This window comes from Salvelinus alpinus, chromosome 16 (genome assembly GCF_045679555.1).
Source record: "Salvelinus alpinus chromosome 16, SLU_Salpinus.1, whole genome shotgun sequence".
Taxonomy (NCBI): Eukaryota; Metazoa; Chordata; class Actinopteri; order Salmoniformes; family Salmonidae; genus Salvelinus; species Salvelinus alpinus.
The window spans coordinates 42198730-42223642 of NC_092101.1; the positions used below are offsets into that span (position 1 = coordinate 42198730).

Sequence of the window (24913 nt, forward strand, 5' to 3'; positions counted from 1 at the left end):
TGCCTGGCTGACGCCAGCTAAGCTTGACTCGTGTCGTGGTTGGTTCATTGTAGCCGGGGCCGATGATCCTGACCCGAGTATGAGCCTGTCTGACTCAGCAATGAAATGAGAGTCATGTGACATGTTCACGTGACATGTTCATCCATATTCCCAGTGTTATTGTCAGTAGTAATCTTATACCCAGAAAGTTGAACTGTTAGCTTTTTTGCTGTTTAGCCCAAATGAGAGGCCCACTGTGGTCAGCTCACACAGTGCTATTATTTCAAATACCTACAGTATATGGATACCCCTGTAGTTTTCAAAGCACGTAAAGAGCTTGGATTGTGGAACATAAACGTGCAAAGCTTGATGTCAGAGATGGACCATCTGGATGCAGGACATTCTGGTTCTCATAGAGACATTCTGGTTCTCATAGAGACATTCTGGTTCTCATAGACATTCTGGTTCTCATAGAGACATTCTGGTTCTCATAGACATTCTGGTTCTCATAGAGACATTCTGGTTCTCATAGAGACATTCTGGTTCTCATAGACATTCTGGTTCTCATAGACATTCTTGTTCTCATCGAGACATTCTGGTTCTCATAGACATTCTGGTTCTCATAGACATTCTGGTTCTCATAGAGACATTCTGGTTCTCATAGAGACATTCTGGTTCTCATAGACATTCTGGTTCTCATAGAGACATTCTGGTTCTCATAGACATTCTGGTTCTCATAGAGACATTCTGCTTCTCATAGAGACATTCTGGTTCTCATAGAGACATTCTGGTTCTCATAGACATTCTGGTTCTCAGAGAGACATACTGGTTCTCATAGACATTCTGGTTCTCATAGACATTCTGGTTCTCATAGAGACATTCTGGTTCTCATAGACATTCTGGTTCTCATAGAGACATTCTGGTTCTCATAGAGACATTCTGGTTCTCATAGAGACATTCTGGTTCTCATAGACATTCTGGTTCTCATAGAGACATTCTGGTTCTCATAGACATTCTGGTTCTCATAGAGACATTCTGCTTCTCATAGAGACATTCTGGTTCTCATAGAGACATTCTGGTTCTCATAGACATTCTGGTTCTCAGAGAGACATACTGGTTCTCATAGACATTCTGGTTCTCATAGACATTCTGGTTCTCAAAGAGACATTCTGGTTCTCATAGACTTTCTGGTTCTCATAGAGACATTCTGGTTCTCATAGAGACATTCTGGTTCTCATAGACATTCTAGTTCTCATAGAGACATTCTGGTTCTCATAGAGACATTCTGGTTCTCATAGACATTCTGGTTCTCATAGACATTCTGGTTCTCATAGAGACATTCTGGTTCTCATAGACATTCTGCTTCTCATAGAGACATTCTGGTTCTCATTGAGACATTCTGGTTCTCATAGAGACATTCTGGTTCTCATAGACATTCTGGTTCTCATAGACATTCTGGTTCTCATAGACATTCTGGTTCTCAAAGAGACATTCTGGTTCTCATAGACTTTCTGGTTCTCATAGAGACATTCTGGTTCTCATAGAGACATTCTGGTTCTCATAGAGACATTCTGGTTCTCATAGAGACATTCTGGTTCTCAGAGAGACATACTGGTTCTCATAGACATTCTGGTTCTCATAGACATTCTGGTTCTCATAGAGACATTCTGGTTCTCATAGAGACATTCTGGTTCTCACAAATCGTTGGAAACAAAAGTTTCATGGATGAGGGTGCCAGTCAGATTACAGTTTGTTTCATGGCTTTGGTACTAAGTATGAGGTACATTTTCAAAACATCAATTGTAACACAGCCAGTCTTTCATTTTATTTTGTTTGTGGACATCTTTGACCATTAATCCAAAATATAAGTTTACTGTGAAATGTAATAAGTAGATTGGTTTAATCACAAAAACCCAACATAATGATATCTTCTAAATTGAGTTAATACAATAGAAAAAAAATGTAAACTACAGTACTGCAAATTACAGTACATACATACACAAATTACAGTACATACATACAGTACACTGTTTTTACATTAGGCAATACACTTGTACTAGCCACTAAAATTGACTGAACATAACATTTCCATTATTTCTATTCCATGTGTAGTCAAATTAAAGAAACATAATGTTTAGCAAGCACTATCAAACCTGTCTTGAGCCATAGTTTCTCATCAATATCGCAGTAAATGTCCTCATTGTTCATGCATGAATCCAAGCCTGAGATAGGTTTGGATTGAAATCATTGCATGCCTCCTCCATGGTCTGAAGGAGGGTGGCACACTCCTGAGGATGGCATCGTACATCTTCCACCTGTATTGTAATCGTGTATTGTATTTTACAGTATCTTATTGTACTTATGTATTGTAGTGGTCCTGTTCGTGGCTCAGTTCATAAGAGCATGGCACCAGCAACACCAGAGTTGTGGGGGTTCGATTCCCACTGGGGGCACATACCAAAATGTGTGGACTGTAAAAGTGTCTGCTATGTAAATGGAATATATTACAGTACTGTATTGGCCAATGACATTTTAGTAAAGCGGTATGAACCCTCCCCCATTAAAAAGACCCCAGCAACTTCATTTTGGATATTTGTTTAATGCATAAGATATGCATTTCGTTCTTGTTTTGGACTTTCTGGATTATTTGCGTGTTGGTATTGTATTGATATTGTATTACTGCACGGTAGGAAACACTAGCATTTCATTGCACCTGCTGTAACATCTGCTAATCTGTGGTCAGACTCGCTTAAACATGCGCCTTTTCTCAATGCTGAATTGAATGTCATTGAGAAAATAGAATGGAGTCATAATGTATTTTTTCCCGCAAACATCCTTTCTGAATTTAAAAGTAATCCAAGAAGTAATCATCTAGATCTTCAAAATAATCTGATTTATAAAATATATTTTTGCTGGTAACGTAACTGAATACAGGGAAAACCCCCAGAGGGTGACAGAGAGAGACATGTTGGCTCTCTGTGTTAGTAGATGTCCAACGGAGCCGATTTTATCTCAATATGTACCTTACTGTGATTGTTTTCAATTAAATTGGTCAAAACAAAACAAAAATAGCTTATTAACAAAGAACAATTTCTCACTCAAGAATTTTGCTAGGACTGTCTGGGAGTGGTCTGAGTGGGGAGGAGAAAACGGAAAACTAGCTGTTATTGGCAGAGAGGTTTGGAACTCTCTCTTGTTGGTCTATTTACAAAGTGATGTCACCAGGCATGCCAAAACTCCTCCCACCAAAACAGGCTGAAATTTCAGGACGGTCTTTTCAAACAGCTCTTATACTAGAAGGGCATTATCATCATTTTCACAATATTATTCCAACCTCATAGTTTGGAAATATATATAAAAGACAGGAAATCAAGTTTTTGACTGCACTGGGCCTTTAATCTCCAATGAAATTATAACAATTTGTGATAGATTGACTGTCCCTCTGGTACCTACCAGACAGATATGACAGGAGAGGCGTGAGGAAGCATGTTCAATGAAGACGAGAGGAACCCTGAAACAATGACCGTCCCGCCCTCTGAGCTGCAATGCCGTGATATCCACCACCACCTCTCCGTTTTCACATCCATCAAACCCCCAACTAGCTGTCATTCCCTGTTCACTGGGGTTCACTGGGGTTACCCTATTCTATTCCCCGCTCCGCTCGCCTCGCTCTTTCCCTCCACTCGCTTCTTTCCCTCCTCTCGCTCTGTCTCTCCACTCTCTCTTTCTCTCTCTCGCTGTGTCCCACCCTCCCTTTCTCCGGAGAAGTGCTCAATACAGAAGCAAGGAAACAAGAGGGGGACAATAACAACGCGACACACAACAAGAATTGGCCGATTTTTATAAATTTAATATATCAATATATAGAGATATTTATCAACAGCTTGATTTCATAGAAACGTGAGTGAGACCATTTTGGCATACAGTACAGATATTTCATGTAAGTACAGAAGTTGCTAAGTTTGAACTCCCTCTCCCCATCCTACGGACACAAAACACCAAAACAGAAACAACCAAGTAAAATATACAGGAGCACCAACAAGGCACCAATAAATGAAATGATAACCCCTCGTTTAAAACCCAAAACAACTAAACCTATTGAACAGAATTAAATACAGAATAAACAACCTCATTTCTACAATGCTTTACTGTTAAAAAGCAAAACAAAATTAAAAACAGACAGGAAAAAAAGAATAAAAACACTTTGGCTGATAATTAATTTTTGTTACAATCAAGTAGTAAAGAAATCCAGTGCTCTTGCGTACAAATAAATGCAGATATGGTCTACACTCCTGTTTTTACCTGGAGTCTTATGTACATCTATTTTTACAGATACCTTTAAAACATTATCAAAAGTTTTGCTTTATGAAAACGTATTTACAAGTTCATGATTCAAAACCATTGGACTGTACCGATTGGTAACCCCTCCTATGTACGTACCCCTTTACACAGTGCAGAATGCTTCTTGAAAAGTTTGTGCAACAAACAGCGTACAAAATGTCTCCGATATGGCTGTGGAGGTTTGACCCAGAATGTTTGACATTACCTTATGAACCCCCCACTCCCTCCCTTCACTCCCCAAACACACCTCAAACCCCCGCCACTACACCCCCCCCTCCACACCCATTTTACAATGACATTGACAGGTATGAAAAAGGAGTCTGAACTAAACATTAACCTTCAAGTAATAAACATCCAGTAAAGCTCAAACAGTGTTAGATTTGAAGAAACATGACAATGTCTTATTCACACAGAAACACACAGAGAAGAACCAACCAGCAGCAGGAGAGTCACTGGGTTATCAACTATAACAACAGACAGAGGTCATGGAGGAGAATCACGTAGGGTTCCAGAATCACTGGTGTCAGTTCTCTGGGTTCCAGTATCGGTAGGTTCTCAGAGGTGTGTTCCGTTGTTCTGTAGAGGTTCCTCTTTTCCTCCCTTGTTCTTCTACTGGGTCTACTTTCCTTCAGTTCTTCCAGTGTGTTCAGTCTACCCTTCCAGAACGATAGTGAAAACAAAATGTAAATGGCTGAGAAGAGGTGAGAGATGGTAGTGAGAGTGACAGCTAGATAGAGGGGAGGTGATGTGCGTTGGTGTTAGTCACAATGGAGTCTGATGATGGAGCAGCATGGGTCTGGTATCATTGATTGAGGAACCACCATTAGAAGTGCATAGAGAAAATGATGTGAGAGAAGAGGAGAGGATGGTCAAAAGCTCTAGGAAAACAAATCTACTGAGGTTTGTTGACCAGAAAGGTCCTAGGAGGCTATACCAGAGCCGTAAGAAACCACTGGACCTTTAAACAATTCAGTAATAACAACCAACTGTTACCAGTGGCTGAAGGATCTGTGTGCTTCAATGCCATAGAGTAGTGAGAGATATTGAAGACTTGTTTCCACGTTGACTTGATCATCTAAAGGCAATCCGGACAAACTTCATGGTTGCCTAGGATACTGACCACTCGGGTTAAAGTCACTAAAACACCTATAGATATACCTATAGATAAACCTATAGATAGACCTATAGATAGACCTATAGATAGACCTATAGATAAACCTATAGATAGACCTATAGATAAACCTATAGATAGACCTATAGATAGACCTATAGATAAACCTATAGATAGACCTATAGATAGACCTATATATAAACCTATAGATACACCTATAGATACACCTATAGATAGACCTATAAATAAACCTATAGATAGACCTATAGATAAACCTATAGATAGACCTATATATAAACCTATAGATACACCTATAGATACACCTATAGATAGACCTATAAATAAACCTATAGATAGACCTATAGATAAACCTATAGATAGACCTATAGATAAACCTATAGATAGACCTATAGATAAACCTATAGATAAACCTATAGATAAACCTATAGATAAACCTATAGATAGACCTATAGATAGACCTATAGATAGACCTATAGATAGACCTATAGATAGACCTATATATAAACCTATAGATAAACCTATAGATACACCTATAGATAAACCTATAGATAGACCTATAGATAGACCTATAGATAAACCTATAGATAGACCTATAGATAGACCTAAATGTAAAAAGGAGCTCTCGAATGCTATATAGAATGCTCTCAGTACAATGATCAGAGCATAGCATTGACTTACAGTTCATAAAAGCAGAAATATCCAACTTACTTCACACGTAAAAACCAAAACACACACACAGACACATACACTATGTTCCAAGGCACCAGTTATGCACCAGGCAGTGCACAAATCCACATAGATCTACAGGTATCTGTCAAAATAAAGGAAACACCAACATAACGGATTTTAATAAGGTGTTGAGCCACCAGAACAGCTTTTATTTTGGTGTTTTGTTGACGGAGGTTGAAATTGTGTTCAATTGAGTGGAGCTCTGGTGACTGAGAGACACACACACACACACACACACACACACACACACACACACACACACACACACACACACACACACACACACACACACACACACACACACACACACACACACACACACACACACACACACACACACACACATACTTTAATCCCCCTATGCTCCTTTGAAACCCCTCTTTCAAAGTCACTGAGATCTCTTCTTCTAGCCATGGTACCCAATATAATGGGCAACTGGCCATTTTTATACATGACCCTAAGCATGATGGGATGTTGCTCAATTAACTTAAGAACCACACCTCTGTGGAAGCACCTATATTCTTTGTATCCCTTATTTACGTGTTTCCTTTATTTTGGCAGTTACCATATACAGTGGCTTGCGAAAGTATTCACCCCCCTTGGCATTTTTCCTATTTTGTTGCCTTACAACCTGGAATTAAAATAGATTTTTGGGGGTTTGTATCATTTGATTTACACAACATGCCTACCACTTTGAAGATGCAAAATATTTTTTATTGTGAAACAAACAAGAAATACTTGAGCGTGGATAACTCTTCACCCCCCCCAAAGTCAATACTTTGTAGTGCCACTTTTTGCAGCAATTACAGCTGCAAGTCTCTTGGGGTATGTCTTTATAAGCTTGGCACATATAGCCACTGGGATTTTTGCCCATTCTTCAAGGCAAAACTGCTCCAGCTCCTTCAAGTTGGTCCCGTGGTCCCGTGTGGCTCAGCTGGTAGAGCATGGCGCTTGCAACGCCAGGGTTGTGGGTTCATTCCCCACGGGGGGACCAGGATGAATATGTATGAACTTTCCAATTTGTAAGTCGCTCTGGATAAGAGCGTCTGCTAAATGACGTAAATGTAAGTTGGACGGATTCCGCTAGTGTACAGCAATCTTTAAGTCATACCACAGATTCTCAATTTGATTGGAGTCTGGGCTTTGACTAGGCCATTCCAAGACATTTAAATGTTTCCCCTTAAACCACTCGAGTGTTGCTTTAACAGTATGCTTAGTGTCATTGTCCTGCTGGAAGGTGAACCTCCGTCCCAGTCTCAAATCTCTGGAAGACTGAAATAGGTTTCCTTCAAGAATTTCCCTGTATTTAGCGGCATCCATCATTCCTTCAATTCTGACCAGTTTCCCAGTCCCTGCCGATAGCGTTTTCCATGATGGCCAAAAAGCTACATTTTAGTCTCATCACCTTCTTCCATATGTTTGTGGAGTCTCCCACATGCCTTTTGGCGAACACCAAATGTGTTTGCTTATTTTTTTCTTGAAGCAATGCCTTTTTTTTATGGCTACTCTTCCCTAAAGCCCAGCTCTGTGGAGTGTAAGGTGTCATGACGTGGCCCTCTTTGGGTATAGCGAGCACCATCCCCCTTCTCTCTCACCACCTCTCTCTTCCCCCACAGGTCATAAATTCCTAGAGGAGTCTCTCTCCTCATGGCCAGGCAGTATAGAGAAAAGGTTTCACAGGAGAACAAAGGAACCTCTTCTCCATCATAGAACTTGAGAACTGAACAATGTCCATGTTTTGGAGAATGTGTACACGGTCGGGGGAGAAACCAGCTACGACCGGTCCATTTCGTTTAATGTTTGTGAAACTCATGAGAGACAATACAGCCACATTACCATAACTCTGTTTATACAAGAGTCTCAGTTGTGAGGCTTGCATCTAATTGTTGTATAAAATTAATGGGTAAAGATGAAACTATTTGTGAAATTATGTAATGTGATTTTAAACTGTTGAATGAAGGAAACTCCAATTCCCTTTGTAGTTTAACTAAGTCATAGGCCCGCCCCATGAGCACAGACATTGATCTGGCATCATGGGACAGCCCTTTCCTAATGTTCTGGATATAACCCCCACCTTGGGAATTTCCCTTCAGACCAAGCTTACCTCGATCACAGAGGGGGCGAAGGTTTGAGTAGAGACCATAAAAACCTCAGTATAAGCTAAGGTTGTAATGGTTGTTGAAACTCTGAGACTATCGATTCCGACAGAATAAGAGCAAATCTTCGATACTAATTACTAGTCTGCTGCTAGAAAGTATGTACCACTGAGATGCAAGGACTGACAACCACCGAAACATCTATTCATAAGAATATTTCTGAATGTTACTCTAAAGTAATCATTCTAACCAAAGACTCCAGGGACGCAGAGAGATGGGCGGATGAACTTCCAACAGAAAGAAGGACGATTCCAACAGAGATCACGACGACACATAAATATATATATTGATTGCAATTATTCCCGAATGAGTGAGCGTTCATGTGCAAAGGATTAGCATTTAAATTGTTATAATTATCAACTTTGTAGGGTCTTTTGTCTTTCGCGCCCTTCTCAGTCCCTTTGTACCGGTTTAGCCCACTAGGGCACATCCCCTACCATTTCCTTGTAACCACATCTACTTTGTTTGTTTGTTGATGCATTTCTGTGATTATTTAGTTATTTAATAAATAAATGATTGAGACAATTGATGTATGGATGATTCATAGCGAAGACTGGGTTCGTGCAGATAACCAACAATTTACGACGTTTGGAATGAGACTAACGTGAGGTAAAGAATAATTCATTAATTAGAAGACTAATTGTTCAGATATTAAAATATCTGAAAGTTAATAACTTTGTAATCTGAATACTTTCCTTGGTGCCCCGACTTCCTAGTTAATTACATTTACATGATTAGTTTAATCATGTAATAATAATTACAGAGAATTGATTTGATAAAATAACAGTCCTCATTTTAATGATAGCAAAGACACGACAACGGCTTAAAGTGGTACTATGGACAGATACTCCAATCTCCGCTGTGGAGTTTTGCAGCTCCTTCAGGGTTATCTTTGGTCTCTTTGTTGTGTCTCTGATTAATGCCCTCCTTGCCTGTTCTGTGAGTTTTCGTGGGCGGCCCTCTCTTGGCAGGTTTGTTGTGGTGCCATATTCATAAAACTTTTGAAAAATGTATTTAATGGTGCTCCGTGGGATGTTCAAAGTTTTGGATCTTTTTTTATAACCCAACCCTGCTCTGTACTTCTCCACAACTTTGTCCCTAACCTGTTTGGAGAGCTCCTTGGTCTTCATGGTGCCCCTTGCTAAGTGGTGTTGCAGCCTCTGGGGCCTTTCAGAACAGGTGAATATATACTGAGATCATGTGACAGATCATGTGTCACTTAGATTGCACACAGGTGGACTTTATTTGACTAATTATGTGACTTCTGAAGGTAATTGGTTGCACCAGATCTTATTTAGGGGCTTCATAGCGAAGGGGGTGAATACATATGCACGCACCACTTTTCTGTTTAAAATGTTTAAAAAATAATTTAAACAAGTAATTTTTTTTATTTCACTTCAACAATTTGGACTATTTTGTGTATGTCCATTACATGAAATCCAAATGAAAATCCATTTAAATTACAGGTTGTAATGCAACAAAATATGAAAAACGTCAAGGGGGATGAATACTTTTGCAAGGCACTGTATAGGCACTGTATCACCTGATTTGCCTGAGAGCAAAACCATTGATTAGATTGGCATGTCCATAAATATACAGATCGGCTAACCTGTGGCTGCTGTTAACTGATACCCAGAAACAAACAAATCCTGGAAGACCCTCCCTTCAGCGTCTTTCCCTCTCTCTCTGCCCTCCCCCTTTCTCTCTGACCTCCCCCCCTCTCTCTGTCTGCCTACCCCTCTCTCCTCTCTCTCTGTCTCCCTCTCTCTCTCATCCTCCTGTCATCACCTGGAAGCAAGCATTTCCATTGAAGGAAGGAGAGCCATGATGTATAGCTATCATAAATCAGCCAATCAACCACTGAGCGAGCAGCCTCGAGCACCACAAATGCAGCCTGTCTGCCAAATTGTGTATGTAAGTGTGTTTCTCCGTGTGTGTGTGTGTGTCTCTGTGTGTGTGTTTCTGTGTGTGTGTAAGTCTGTGTCTGTGTGTGCGTGTTTCTGTGTCTCTGTGTGTGTGTGTATGTCTGTGTCTCTGTGTGTGTATGTCTGTGTCTGTGTGTTTATTTCTGTGTGTGTGTATGTCTGTGTCTGTGTGTTTCTGTGTGTGAATGTCTGTGTCTCCGTGTGCGTGTTTCTGTGTCTCTGTGTGTGTATGCCTGTGTCTCTGTGTGTGTCTGTGTGTGTGTGTGTGTTTCTGTGTGTGAATGTCTGTGTCTCCATGTGTGTGTCTCTGTGTGTGTATTTCTGTGTGTGTATGTCTGTGTCTCTGTGTGTGTGTCTCTGTGTGTGAATGTCTGTGTCTCTGTGTGTGTATTTCTGTGTGTGTATGTCTGTGTCTCTGTGTGAATGCATGCACTAGCATGTGTTCCACTTCATCCCAAAAGCCTCTGTGCTTTCTTACAGAAAGAAGATGGAGTAGTTGAAGTCAATACCTTCAGTTAGCAGGTTCTCATATGAATCCTCGACAGTGTACTGACTACCAGCAGAAAGACAGCTTAACAGCTCTAGTGAAGTCTTGCTTACAGAAAGAGCTTAGACAGCCATGTCTCTCAATTGGGCCTTCATATCCAGTGCTATAGAAGAAAATAGTCAAGTTTGTTTGTTCAGTAGCAGAGCATAAATGTACACACTCAAAACTATCCACTGTACCTATTCGCTTATTATGAACCTATGACAGAATCACAATAAATTGTTTCCTTCAGTCCCATAACTGTGCTGGTGCAGATGGCCCCTCCCTGATGATATCACCTGTTGCTAGGCAGGTTCTAATGGCATGGAAGACAGAATGCTATTGCATGGATGATAGTCCCCAAACAATCCAGTGTACCACACCCAGACTGATTCTGCAAACCCAACAATGGATGTCTTCTCTAGTAAAATATATCTTGCTTCCGTTCATAGTAGTCCAGCCACTCCTTATTACACTGAGAACTGAAATATACTGAAATATACTGAAATATATCCTCAGTACGGAAGACGTAAGTATGGGAACTAACCAGACAGGAAATGGTAGTGGAAGATAGTGGATACCCTGACTGATATACAACTGTATTCAACTCAGAAGCTGTGATTCTGGCCGGCAATCTAACACAAATCCAGTGCTCAGTTCTGTTTCTTCATTGGGTTGTCATTTTCCTTCCATTTAAATCAGTAGTGGGACCCTCTTCTACAGAGTCCCTAAAACGTCTTCCAAAGTTAGAGAGAAAACATCTCTAATCACACAGACACAGAGACCAACAGCAGGGAATGTGTACCACCAAATCTTCCTAGTATAAAAAACGTCCTCTGACCCCCATCCCACCCCGTCCCTTCCCCCTGGTCATTATCTAGTAACTTTTGTGTACCTCTGGGTGACAGCAGAGCGGATTACCCATAATCCTCCCTCACCCGAGTTCTGCCCTGCTGCTTTTTCCTGTGGCGCTGCCCTCTGGCACGCCCCCCCCACACAAAATACCCCCCCAACAACCTCATCCCTACACTCATTCCACTTGGCTCTAGCCATGCGTAGCCTATCCTCAGTGGCACAGGCCTGGCCCGATCATATTTTCACCAGCAAACACAAACAATAAATAAAGTCAAAACAAAATAATAATTAAATACAGCTGGCCATTCCCCTGTTGCTGGCACAGTACAGTAGTCTACCCAGGGAGAACCAGCCTCTATTTACATGTGCACTGATGGGCAATGAGGTTAGTCATCAGTAAGACAGACAGTAGCATTCAGCACTACATCTAACTACAGGAACTACCTAACTAACGAGGAGCGAAGAGAAGAGCAGAGGACAGCGCAGTAGTAACTAGTAGTAAAGTAGTAGGACATTACAGTTAGGTGTAAGAGAGAGAGAGGATGTGTTTTAGAGACACGAGTTGGGGGGTACACGTATAAGTAAAATATACCCCCCTGTCCTTGGGGGGTTAGATTACTGTATGAGCAGGCTCTCTCTCACTCTCTCTCTCTCTCTGTGCCCCCCTCCTCTGCAGTGTGGTCACCCCGGGATATGGAGGGATGGGGCGGAGACACGGCGTGCCCCTCAGGGGAATCCGTCATCCTCCAGACTGAGCGCCACGCGCTGCAGAGAGCAGATAAAACAAAGTTACCACAGTGTTTGTGTGTGTGTCAGTGTCTCAGTGTTTCAGTGTGTGTTTGAAGGAGAGCTGAAAGGGAGACTGAGACAGAGAGGACCAGAAAGATAAAGAGCAGAAAGGACAGAGGGAGAGAACTAAAAGTGAGAGAAAGAGAGCAACATAGAGACAGAGCAAAAGAGAAAAGCTCTCCTTAATGCAGATCCCAGTCCCCCTCCTCTCATCCCTCTATCCTCAGCACACTGATTTGGCAGTGATGTGAGGAGAGCTGCAAGGGCTTACAGAGATCCACCTCAGGACATTCTGATGTCTCTATCTGACTGAAACACCATGAAGAGAGGAGAGGAGGAGGGAGGGGAGAGGAGAAGAAAAGAGAATAGGGAAAGCCCAGGTGGAAGCTCGTTTCCTCCCCCACTACCCGCTCTTAAGAGGAGGTGTTATTCAACATGATCTCTCAGCACAGCACTGTAGCATACCAGGTGTGTGTGTGTATAACCTATCATGCAGCCAGAGTCCCACCCCTCTCTCCCGCTGTCTCTACCACGCCACGACAGCAATGCGTGTCACCATGCAAACTGATCCCAGCGCTAACCCCTCCCACCTCTGTCTTGTTCATGTTTACCAGCAGATCTCTGTTGAAGATACCTTACAAGTACACCGCTAGAAAAACTAAACGCTCATGCAGAGAAATATGTCATTAAAAACAAGAATAATCAGGAATAAATGAATATGATTAAAGATTGTCCCGTCATCTAAGGGGCTGTTTCTGTTCTGGTTACTGTTCCCCTTTTGCCTAATTTACACTCCAAAGGGGATCGAGCAGGTTTGACGCTCCCTTCACTAAGTCTTCATAGAGGAGAGAGTAAAGCTACAACCCAGGGCGCTGTGCCTCCCTAACGCACAACGACAACACAGTGACACACACTGTCAAAACACGGAATGTGGAGATGGATAGAGACCCAATAGACTATATGATGAATGAAGGAATGTGGAGATGGATAGAGACCCAATAGACTATATGATGAATGAAGGAATGTGGAGATGGATAGAGACCCAATAGACTATATGATGAATGAAGGAATGTGGAGATGGATAGAGACCCAATAGACTATATGATGAATGAAGGTGAAGATAATGTGGTGATGGGCTGGTGATGAAGGGCTCAACATCTGTGTTTGACCAAGGAAGTTTTTGGAATGATTTTGTGACTTAAGTGTGTGTGTGTGTGTGTGTGTGTGTGTGTGTGTGTGTGTGTGTGTGTGTGTGTGTGTGTGTGTGTGTGTGTGTGTGTGTGTGTGTGTGTGTGTGTGTGTGTGTGTGTGTGTGTGTGAGGATGTAAGCCTGTCACTGTCTTGGAGACTCTCCCACCCCCACACACTCCAACCCTCTCTCTATCTCCAAGTCCCACCCCTTCTCATCTCATTTGCCGGTGGGATGCATGGGCGCCCCCGAGTACCAATGGGAGTTGCTGTCTGTGATCCCGCCCCCCAGGGGCAGGGCTAGGAATGGCTGGTGGGCGCTGCCACTCACAGCGGGGTAGACGTGGCCGATAGACTCTCCAGTACGACCGATGTGAATCTCCTCATCGTCGTCCTCCGTGGTCTTACGGTAGACGGGGTTGTCGAAGTTCATACTCTTGGTGTTCTTCCGGCGCCAGTTACACCAGATCAGGTATCCGGCGGTGCAGAGCAGGCCGATGACCACTGTGGCAAGGATAGGAACTGCATGTATGAAACACAGCGACACACACACGCACACACACACACGGCGGGAGCGTTAACACAGCCAGGGGAGACAGAGCGGTGCTTTAGCATACAAACACATCCTAGTATCACCACACATAGCAAACGGTAATGAACACACACACACACACACACACACACACACACACACACACACACACACACACACACACACACACACACACACACACACACACACACACACAAACACACAAATACACCCATGTAAATGCACACAGAAGCAAGCACACCCAATCCCAAGCCCACACACAAATAGCCACACACACTCATGCATGGCACATGTACAACCAAACCACACACACGCGCTCGCATATTGTAGCCTACACACAAATTCAATACACGGCTGGGTATAGTGGTATTCCAGGAAAAGGAAATGGGGTCTGGGGAGGAGGGGATATGTCTGGCTTCTCCGCTCAGCTTTGGCTGGCGTTCCCAGTCCTAATTTCCCCCATCAGACGTGGAGTGGCGGTATTCCCATGGAAGACCCAGACTAATTGGTCTATTGTGGGTGGGCACTGGAGACTCCTCTATGATTAAGGGCCTGAACCCCCAGAAATCCCTTTGTTCTTATGTAAACACTCAATTAAGATGTTCTCAATCAGACTTTCCTCTACAAATAGCTTGGATCTGAAGATCTCCTGCAATATCGAGGGAGAATTAACCATGGAAATAACCATTGAGAGATACACTGCATGGCCAAAAGTATGTGGACATCCCTTCAAATTAGTGGATTTGGCTATTTCAGCCACACTCGTTGCGGACAGGTGTATAAAATCGAGCACACGGCCATGCAATCTCCATAGACAAACATTGGCAGTAGAATGGCCTTACTGAAGAGCTCAGTAACTTTCAACGTGGCACTGTCTTTGGATGCCAGCTTTCCAACAAGTCAGTTTGTCAAATTTCTGTCCCGGTCAACTGTAAGTGCTGTTATTGTGAAATGGAAACATCTAGGAGCAACAACGGCTCAGCCACGAAGTGGTAGGCAGCACAAGAACGGGACAGCCAAGTGCTGAAGCACGTAAAAATCGTCTGTCCTTGGTTGCTTCCAAACTGCCTCTGGAAGCAACGTCAGCACAATAACTGTTCTTTGGGAGCTTCATGAAATGGGTTTCCATGGCCGAGCAGCCACACACAAGCCTAAGAACACCATGCGTAATGCCAAGCGCTGGCTAGAGTGGTGTAAAGCTCTCCGCCATTGGAGCAGTGGAAATGCATTCTCTGGAGTGATGAATCACGCTTCACCATCTGGTAGTCCGACGGACGAATCCGGGTTTGGCGGATGCCAGGAGGACGCTACCTGCCCCAATGCATAGTGCCAACTGTAAAGTTTGGTGTAGGAGGTTCAGGCTAGGCCCCTTAGTTCCAGTGAAGGGAAATCTTAATGCTACAGCATACAATGACATTCTAGACAATTCTGTGCTTCCAACTTTGTGGCAACAGTTTGGAGAAGGCCCTTTCCTGTTTCAGCATGACAATGCCCCCATGCACATAGCGAGGTGCATATAGAAATGGTTTGTCAAGATCGGTGTGGAAGACCTTGACTGGCCTGCACAGAGCCCTGACCTCAACCCCATCGAAAACCTTTGGGATGAATTGGAACGCCGACTGCATGCCAGGCCAAATCGCCCAACATCAGTGCCCGACCTCACTAATGCTCTTATGGCTGAATGGAAGCAAGTCCCCGCAGCAATGTTCCAACATCTAGTGGAAAGCCTTCCCAGAAGAGTGTAGGCTGTTATAGCAGCAAAGGGGGGACCAACTCCATATTAATGCCCATGATTCTGGAATGAGATTTTGGAATGTGTCCACATACTTTTGTCCATGTAGTGTATGAAAGGGGGAATGATGGAGAGAGGAGTGGAGGAGAATATTAACTATCAAATGAACCATTGAGAGATATGAAAGGGGGAACGGAGGGTGGGAAGGAAGGAGGGGGTGGATGGGAGAAATAGTAGGATGTATTTAATGGGTCGCGGTTAGGGATATCTCATTTTAAAGACTCAATTATAGACAGAATGTATGCTAGAGCAAGGTCATTTACACATTATGCCGATCGCCAGTCAATTCAGACATTATTATAGAGCTGTATCAGTGTTCGCGATCTTAAGGTCTATATCCTGTAATATGTGATAACATGGGTAATATGCAAATCTGACATAAGGGGGGTTTAATTCCTGATGTTATTTTGATGAGCTCTTGATCTAAATTTACAGTAATGTTTTTACAACTGACAGGCCTATGTGTTCACATGGCTGTTATGATATGCTTATTGGAGCAACACCTGAATGTGAATTTCCAGAATCTCCCATAAGTGTTAAATTGGGTTGAGATCTGGTGACTGAGACACACACACACACGCACACGCACACGCACACACACACACACACACACACACACACACACACACACACACACACACACACACACACACACACACACACACACACACACACACACACACCCTATGCTCCTTTGAGACTCTCCTCTTTCAAAGTCACTGTGATCTCTTCTTCCAGCCATGGTAGCCAGAATAATGATGGGACGGTACAGTTTTTTTTTTTTACAATCGCTAGGACCCATTTCTCAATACTTAGGTCACTTTTTCAAAACTCTTCACACAGTGAGCACAATAGCAGTCTATGTGGGCTAAACTGTGGATCATTTTTCATTGCTTTGGCACAAAATGCATTCAATGACTACATCTTTCAAGTTTCATGAATTCTTTTCTCACTCAGACACAAACACCACCAAAACCCTATGTACCTACAGGCCAATTTGCACATGTTTACATACTCTTCTCAAAACTGTTAAACTTAAGTTCAAAACCTAACATAACACAAAATTGAATAAGACAGCAATTTGCTACATTTCTACAGTAATACCGTATTGAAATATATACCACATCTAAAAAATGAAATGCTATCAAAACAATTAGACCAACCACAGCTGAATTCCCATTGTAGCTTAACACCTACCCAGGTGTTAGTCTTTCAATTACATTACCATCTATACAAAAGGGGACATCTTAGGAATAATGCTGTACTGTAATGTAAACATGGACCCAGCCAGAGAGAGAGAAGTGGCTGACAGAGGAAGAAGAGTGGCTGGGAGAGGAGTACGTATGTGTAAATTGAGCAAAGCCTCCAAACCCATTTGTGTGTAATTGTTCTTGTATTTCTGCTTAGGACCCAACAGTTACCTCACACAGGTGGGAGAGGTAGGATTTTCACTGCTGTGCAGGAAACTGCAATCGTTGATATGGTCATCAGAAACAATGCCATAAAACTCACAGATTTTCGGGACAGAGTGTTGGCAGAAAACATTACATTTGGAAATATTCACAATGTAAGCATATCAACTATTTCTAGAGTTCTGAAACAACATCAAGTTAGGATGAAGCAGTTGTACACTGTCCCCTTTGAGAGGAACTGTGAACGAGTCAAGCAACTCAGGAACCGATATGTCCAGGTAAGATGACTATAAAATACAGAAGTAGTTTTGAACAGAACCAAACAGGGCAGAGGCACACAGCGGCATGTTTTTAGGTACAATGCCAACTACCGTAATACTCTGACTCTTATATTGCCTTGTGGATTTATTTTATATTCTCTGATATTCTCTGATGGATTGCTATTACATAAACCGCTAATTGGGCCATACAACACAGAGCGTCTCATTTCATTCCTGGATGACCTCTATGGAAGGGTTGTGCCAGGTGAGGAAAGAGTTGCAGTGAGGCAAAATCGGCCAACGTTTGTAATTGTATGGGACAATGTGGCATTTCACCCCTCCCATGCAGTCACAGAGTGGTTTGCAGCACATCCCAGGAAGGTGTCACTTTTCCTCCCACCTTACTCTCCATTCCTCAACCCCATAGAGGAATTATTTTCCTCATGGAGGTGGAAGGTTTATGACCACCATCCACATGATCAAATGTTCCTCCTGGACGCAATGAATGCCGGATGCCTGGACATATCTGCAGAAGATTACCAGGGATGGACCAGGCATGCCTAAAGATTCTTCCCTAGGTGTATTGCCCAAGATGACATAAGATGTGATGTGGATGAGAACCTGTGGGCAAATGCAGAAGACCGAGTTGCCTAGCATTGCTACTGTATCTGTATCGGTAGATGGTGTATATACAAATGATTGTATTTTGGAATCACTCAATGCCAAAAAAGGACATAAAACATATTGAAGCATATTGCATCATGTCTGATTCATTCCTGTAACATATACTGCAGTGAATTCCAAACAGTAGAGAGGTGTCAATCTTGTTTTATAAAGACATTTTCCAAAAGAAAACATTGTGTAATGCTACCTGCTGTTAGTGTTTTTAGGTCATTGTTTTATGAGTGACAAAATGTGCTTGTTGGGTGACAACCTTTGCTAGTGTTATGGAAGAATGAGTTGATTTGAGACAAGTATGAAGTGTTTCAGCGCCAAGCTGAAAGTTGGTTAGGAAAACTGTGTGAAGAGTTTTGAAAAAGTGACCTAAATATTGAGAAATGGGTCCTAGTGATTGTAAAAAACTGTAATTGCTTAATTAAGTCAGGAACCACATCTGTGTGGAAGCACCTGCTTTCAAAATACTTTGGGTCCCTCATTTACTCAAATGTTTCCTTTATTTTGGCAGTTATTTGTACATTCCTGTCACACATTACACACATACACCCAAAACACACTTTCACACTCACATCTTCCAGACCAGGCAACGTCATGTGCAGGGGAGACCAAGACAGAAGCAGAGACAGACAGAGAAGCGGGGAGAAGCAGGCAGGCATCATATGATACAGTAGACTGGTACTCACCTATAGGAATCACTATACCCAGGACCGCCACTGTTATGTTGTTACCCAGGAGGTAGTGGTCATTCCCAGCTGAGAGAGAGAGAGAGAGAGAGGGGAAGGGAAAGAGAGAGAGAGAGGGGGGAGGGAGGGAGAGAGAGAGAGAGCGAGAAGGGGAGGAAAAGAGAAAGAGAGAGGGGGGAGGGAGAGAGAGAGAGAGAGCAGAATGACAAAAAGAAGAACGAAGAGAAAAACAAAGTGTTAAGAAGAAAGTGAGACACAGTTAAAGGCCCACTGCAGTCCAAAACGTCATTTTCCTGTGTTGTATATATACTGTATTTCCACAAAATTGTGAAATTGTGAAAACAATGATAATGCTGTTTCAGTGTAAGAGCTGTTTTGGTGGGTTGAAGTTTTGGCCTGCCTGGCAACATCACCAGGCGATATAAGTTAATAGACCAATAACAAAGAGAGTTTCAAACCTCTCTGAAAATAACAGCTAGTCTTCAGGTTATAATCCCTCCCATTAAGCTCGTCCAATTAGGCCACTCACTCAGACTACTCCCAGACAGTCCTATCAAAATTCTTGCTTGAGAAATTGCTCTTTGCTAAGAAGCTATTTTAGTAAAATATTTATCATTACTTATTTAATACCCAGAAATGATTTGATATTGAGACAAATAAAATGCATTGGGCCTTTAAACACCTCTCCTTCCTCCTGCCATTCTCTCTGCAAGAGGCCATGCCTCCTTCCTCCTTCCATTCTCTCTGCTAGAGGCCATGCCTCCTTCCTCCTTCCATTCTCTCTGCTAGAGGCCATGCCTCCTTCCTCCTTCCATTCTCTCTGCTAGAGGCCATGCCTCCTTCCTCCTTCCATTCTCTCTGCTAGAGGCCGTGCCTCCTTCCTCCTTCCATTCTCTCTCCTAGAGGCCATGCCTCCTTCCTCCTTCCATTCTCTCTGCTAGAGGCCGTGCCTCCTTCCTCCTTCCATTCTCTCTGCTAGAGGCCATGCCTCCTTCCTCCTTCCATTCTCTCTGCTAGAGGCCATGCCTCCTTCCCCCTTCCTCCTTCCATTCTCTCTGCTAGAGGCCATGCCTCCTTCCTCCTTCCATTCTCTCTGCTAGAGGCCATGCCTCCTTCCTCCTTCCATTCTCTCTGCTAGAGGCCGTGCCCTCCTTCCTCCTTCCATTCTCTCTGCTAGAGGCCGTGCCTCCTTCCTCCTTCCTCCTGCCATTCTCTCTGCTAGAGGCCGTGCTTTCCTTCCTCCTGCCATTCTCTCTGCTAGAGGCCGTGCCCTCCCTCTCCCTCCATTATTCCCTCCCTCTCTCCTGTGTCTTGTCTAATGGTTCCTTGTTCCGCTGTCTCGTCTCCCCCTTCCTCCCCCATCTCCCATTCACCTCCAACCCAGGTTTGTGTTGTGCTCAGCCTTTCCCCAGGATAAATCCAGCCTCATCTCCCCATTAGAGTTGTTGGGCCATTAGCAACACTGTAATTGTCCCGATATAATGGAACCTAGCCTTGGAGATTAACAGAGCAGATCACAATGGTAGCATTCTGTTAGCCTCCACAAGATCAGATCATCAATGACCAAACTCTATCACACACACACACACACACACACACACACACACACACACACACACACACACACACACACACACACACACACACACACACACACACACACACACACACACACACACACACACACACACACACACACACACACACACACACACACTATTATTCTTCACATAATTGTTTCTATGCTTGTCTCCGTATTGTTGGAAAGGGCCCGTCAGTAAGCATTTCACTGTTAGTCTACACCTGTTGTTTACCAAGCATGTGACAAATACAATTTGATTTGATTTGGACAATCAGCTGGTGAGTGAGCCTGCTACAGTAGTGTCTTACTCAGCGAAAGTGGATTAACTGTAATGGTCACAAAGCATGACTGACGTCCAATAGGCACTAAGACTCCAAAAGGGGATTAATCAAATCTTATTAAACATGTTATGAAAGAACAGTCCCTGAGGCACTGGAGGTAGGAACTGTGGAATGAGGAGAACTGAAAGGGCTGAAGAGGGAGTGCATTTCATTATGGGGTATTATTATAAGGGAGGGGTTTTACTGCACAGAACATGCACAGAATGCACAGAACATGCACAGAATGCACAGCACATTCACTTGATCCATTCTGACTGTCTCTGAACCTCAACCTGCAGGTGTAGTTTATGTGTGTGTGTGAGCTATCCCACTATCCACTGTTTGCTTTCATCTTTTAGTTGCAGTGCCTGCTCTCTTTCCGCTCTGCCGTGCAAAGTGTAATGCAACACGTGTAACAGCTGATGTTGGAAAACCCACAGATGTGCATTGTTCCCCATCTCGGAATAACACACACAGCCGGTGGGTTTGGGAAATCGGAACAGGGCTCTTGTCGTGTCCGACCCCCTACCCCCCCCTAATGTTTGTTGTGTAATAGCAGGATGTTTTATCCTTTATCCTCTGTTTTCTACTTTCTAACCCTCTTCCTTTCATCCTTAGGCTATCTCTCTCTCTCCTCTCCCATCCCTTGTTTTCCCCTCCTCTATGTTCCACTGTGCCATGCTCCACCACGTTCATCATTTAACCCAGTGTGGTTCTGCTGCTCATCTTTAATGGACAAACCCTGCGATGCTCGCTGTGCTCCTCATAAATAACTACACACACTCATCAATATTAAAACTTCTCAGATACGTTCATTACACACTCTGGCTCTATCACCTGGGCTATATGGGAGAGTACTGGGTGATTTACCATCACCTGGGCTATATGGGAGAGTACTGGGTGCTTTACCATCACCTGGGCTATATGGGAGAGTACTGAGTGCTTTACCATCACCTGGGCTATATGGGAGAGTACTGGATGCTTTACCATCACCTGGGCTATATGGGAGAGTACTGAGTGCTTTACCATCACCTGGGCTATATGGGAGAGTACTGGGTGATTTACCATCACCTGGGCTATATGGGAGAGTACTGGATGCTTTACCATCACCTGGGCTATATGGGAGAGTACTGGGTGCCTTACCATCACCTGGGCTATATGGGAGAGTACTGGGTGCTTTACCTGGGCTATATGGGAGAGTACTGGATGCTTTACCATCACCTGGGCTATATGGGAGAGTACTGGGTGCTTTACCATCACCTGGGCTATATGGGAGAGTACTGGGTGCTTTACCTGGGCTATATGGGAGAGTACTGGGTGATTTACCATCACCTGGGCTATATGGGAGAGTACTGAGTGCTTTACCATCACCTGGGCTATATGGGAGAGTACTGGGTGCTTTACCATCACCTGGGCTATATGGGAGAGTACTGAGTGCTTTACCATCACCTGGGCTATATGGGAGAGTACTGGGTGATTTACCATCACCTGGGCTATATGGGAGAGTACTGGGTGCTGTACCATCACCTGGGCTATATGGGAGAGTACTGGGTGCTTTACCATCACCTGGGCTATATGGGAGAGTACTGGGTGATTTACCATCACCTGGGCTATATGGGAGAGTACTGGATGCTTTACCATCACCTGGGCTATATGGGAGAGTACTGGGTGCTTTAACATCACCTGGGCTATATGGGAGAGTACTGAGTGCTTTACCATCACCTGGGCTATATGGGAGAGTACTGAGTGCTTTACCATCACCTGGGCTATATGGGAGAGTACTGGGTGATTTACCATCACCTGGGCTATATGGGAGAGTATTGGGTGATTTACCATCACCTGGGCTATATGGGAGAGTACTGAGTGCTTTACCATCACCTGGGCTATATGGGAGAGTACTGAGTGCTTTACCATCACCTGGGCTATATGGGAGAGTACTGGGTGCTTTACCATCACCTGGGCTATATGGGAGAGTACTGAGTGCTTTACCATCACCTGGGCTATATGGGAGAGTACTGAGTGCTTTACCATCACCTGGGCTATATGGGAGAGTACTGGGTGCTTTACAATAGTGGTGGAAAAGAACAACACTGTCTGTTTGCTATATATATACAGCTGTGAGTGTCTTCATCCAGTGTGATTTGTGGTCTTTATCTAGAGCAAGCTGAAAGAGCCAGATGAAAGTGCTATAAGCTGAATCATTGATTTCCACTACATTGCAGAGAAGGGTGTGTGAATACAGTGGTTTATCTATTCTGCTGCTATTCTTTTCTGTCAAGCACACAGCTCTGAAAAAGCTTCCAGCATACATGAGAGAGAGAGAGAGAGAGAGAGAGAGAGAGATGGCAGGACTCAAGACGACAGGTGAGACAGGGAAGGGACAATGGGATGGCAGTCCTATGTTAGCACTGACACTAGAGCCACACCCCTCTGATGAGGAGAGGAGAGGGAGGGAGGAGAGGGTAGGAGAGAAGAGGAGAGGGAGGAGAGGACAGGAGGAGAGAAGAGGATAGGATAAAAGAGGACGGGAGAGGACAGGAGAGGGTAGGAGAGGAGAGGACAGGAGAGGGTAGGAGAGGGTAGGAGAGGACAGGAGAGGGTAGGAGAGAAGAGGACAGGAGAGGAGAGGGTAGGAGAGGGTAGGAGAGAAGAGGACAGGAGGCCGTGTGGACAAATGTGGCCTAAGTGATACTCTCGTACACTGAGGAGAGCAGCCTAGTCTGTCATTACACACTCACACTGTCTGTCACGCTGTCTGTCATTACACACTCACACTGTCTGTCACACTGTCTGTCATTACACACTCACACTGTCTGTCATTACACACTCACACTGTCTGTCATTACACACTCACACTGTCTGTCACGCTGTCTGTCATTACACACTCACACTATCTGTCACACTGTCTGTCATTACACACTCACACTGTCTGTCACGCTGTCTGTCATTACACACTCACACTGTCTGTCTGTCATTACACACTCACACTGTCTGTCATTACACACTCACACTGTCTGTCACGCTGTCTGTCATTACACACTCACACTGTCTGTCATTACACACTCACACTGTCTGTCATTACACACTCACACTGTCTGTCACGCTGTCTGTCATTACACACTCACACTGTCTGTCAATACACACTCACACTGTCTATCATTACACACTCACACTGTCTGTCATTACACACTCACACTGTCTATCATTACACACTCACAATGTCTATCATTACACACTCACACTGTCTGTCATTACACACTCACACTGTCTGTCATTACACACTCACACTGTCTGTCATTACACACTCACACTGTCTGCCATCACACACTCACACTGTCTGTCATTACGCACTGTCTGTCATTACACACTCACACTGTCTGTCATTACACACTCACACTGTCTGTCATTACACACTCACACTGTCTGTCATTACAAACGTACACTGTCTGTCATTACACACTCACAATGTCTGTCATTACAAACGCACACTGTCTGTCATTACAAACTCACACTGTCTGTCATTATACGCTCATACCGTCGGTCATTAGACGCTCACACTGTCTGTCATTATACGCTCATACCGTCTGTCATTACACACTCACACTGTCTGTCATTATACGCTCATACCGTCTGTCATTAGACGCTCACACTGTCTGTCATTAGACGCTCACACCGTCTGTCATTAGACACTCATACTGTCTGTCATTAGACACTAATGCCGTCTGTCTTTAGACACTCATACCGTCTGTCATTAGACACTCATACCGTCTGTCATTAGACACTCATACCGTCTGTCATTAGACACTCACACCGTCTGTCATTAGACACTCATAACGTCTGTCATTAGACGCTCATACCGTCTGTCATTAGACACTCATACCGTCTGTCATTAGACACTCATACCGTCTGTCATTAGACGCTCATACCGTCTGTCATTAGACACTCATACCGTCTGTCATTAGACACTCATACCGTCTGTCATTAGACACTCATACTGTCTGTCATTAGACACT

At 43.6% G+C, this 24913-nt stretch overlaps 1 protein-coding gene across 4 annotated transcripts in view; it reads right to left on the reverse strand.

The window, feature by feature from the left end:
* Positions 1–6391: 6391 nt before the first annotated feature.
* Positions 6392–24913, reverse strand: part of LOC139541535 (low-density lipoprotein receptor-related protein 8-like) — a 338404-nt gene continuing 319882 nt past the window's right edge. The window contains exons 17-19 of one of the 4 annotated variants that reach the window (XM_071346287.1): positions 18999–19067; positions 13952–14124; positions 6392–12408 (exon numbers count right to left, since the gene is read on the reverse strand). In XM_071346287.1, coding sequence (XP_071202388.1) covers positions 12370–12408; positions 13952–14124; positions 18999–19067 — 281 coding nt within the window. In that variant the 3' untranslated portion in view covers positions 6392–12369. Of the gene's footprint in view, positions 14143–18998; positions 19068–24913 lie in introns of all 4 variants that reach the window. The other 3 variants (XM_071346286.1, XM_071346285.1, XM_071346284.1) reach the window with 3 other exon arrangements.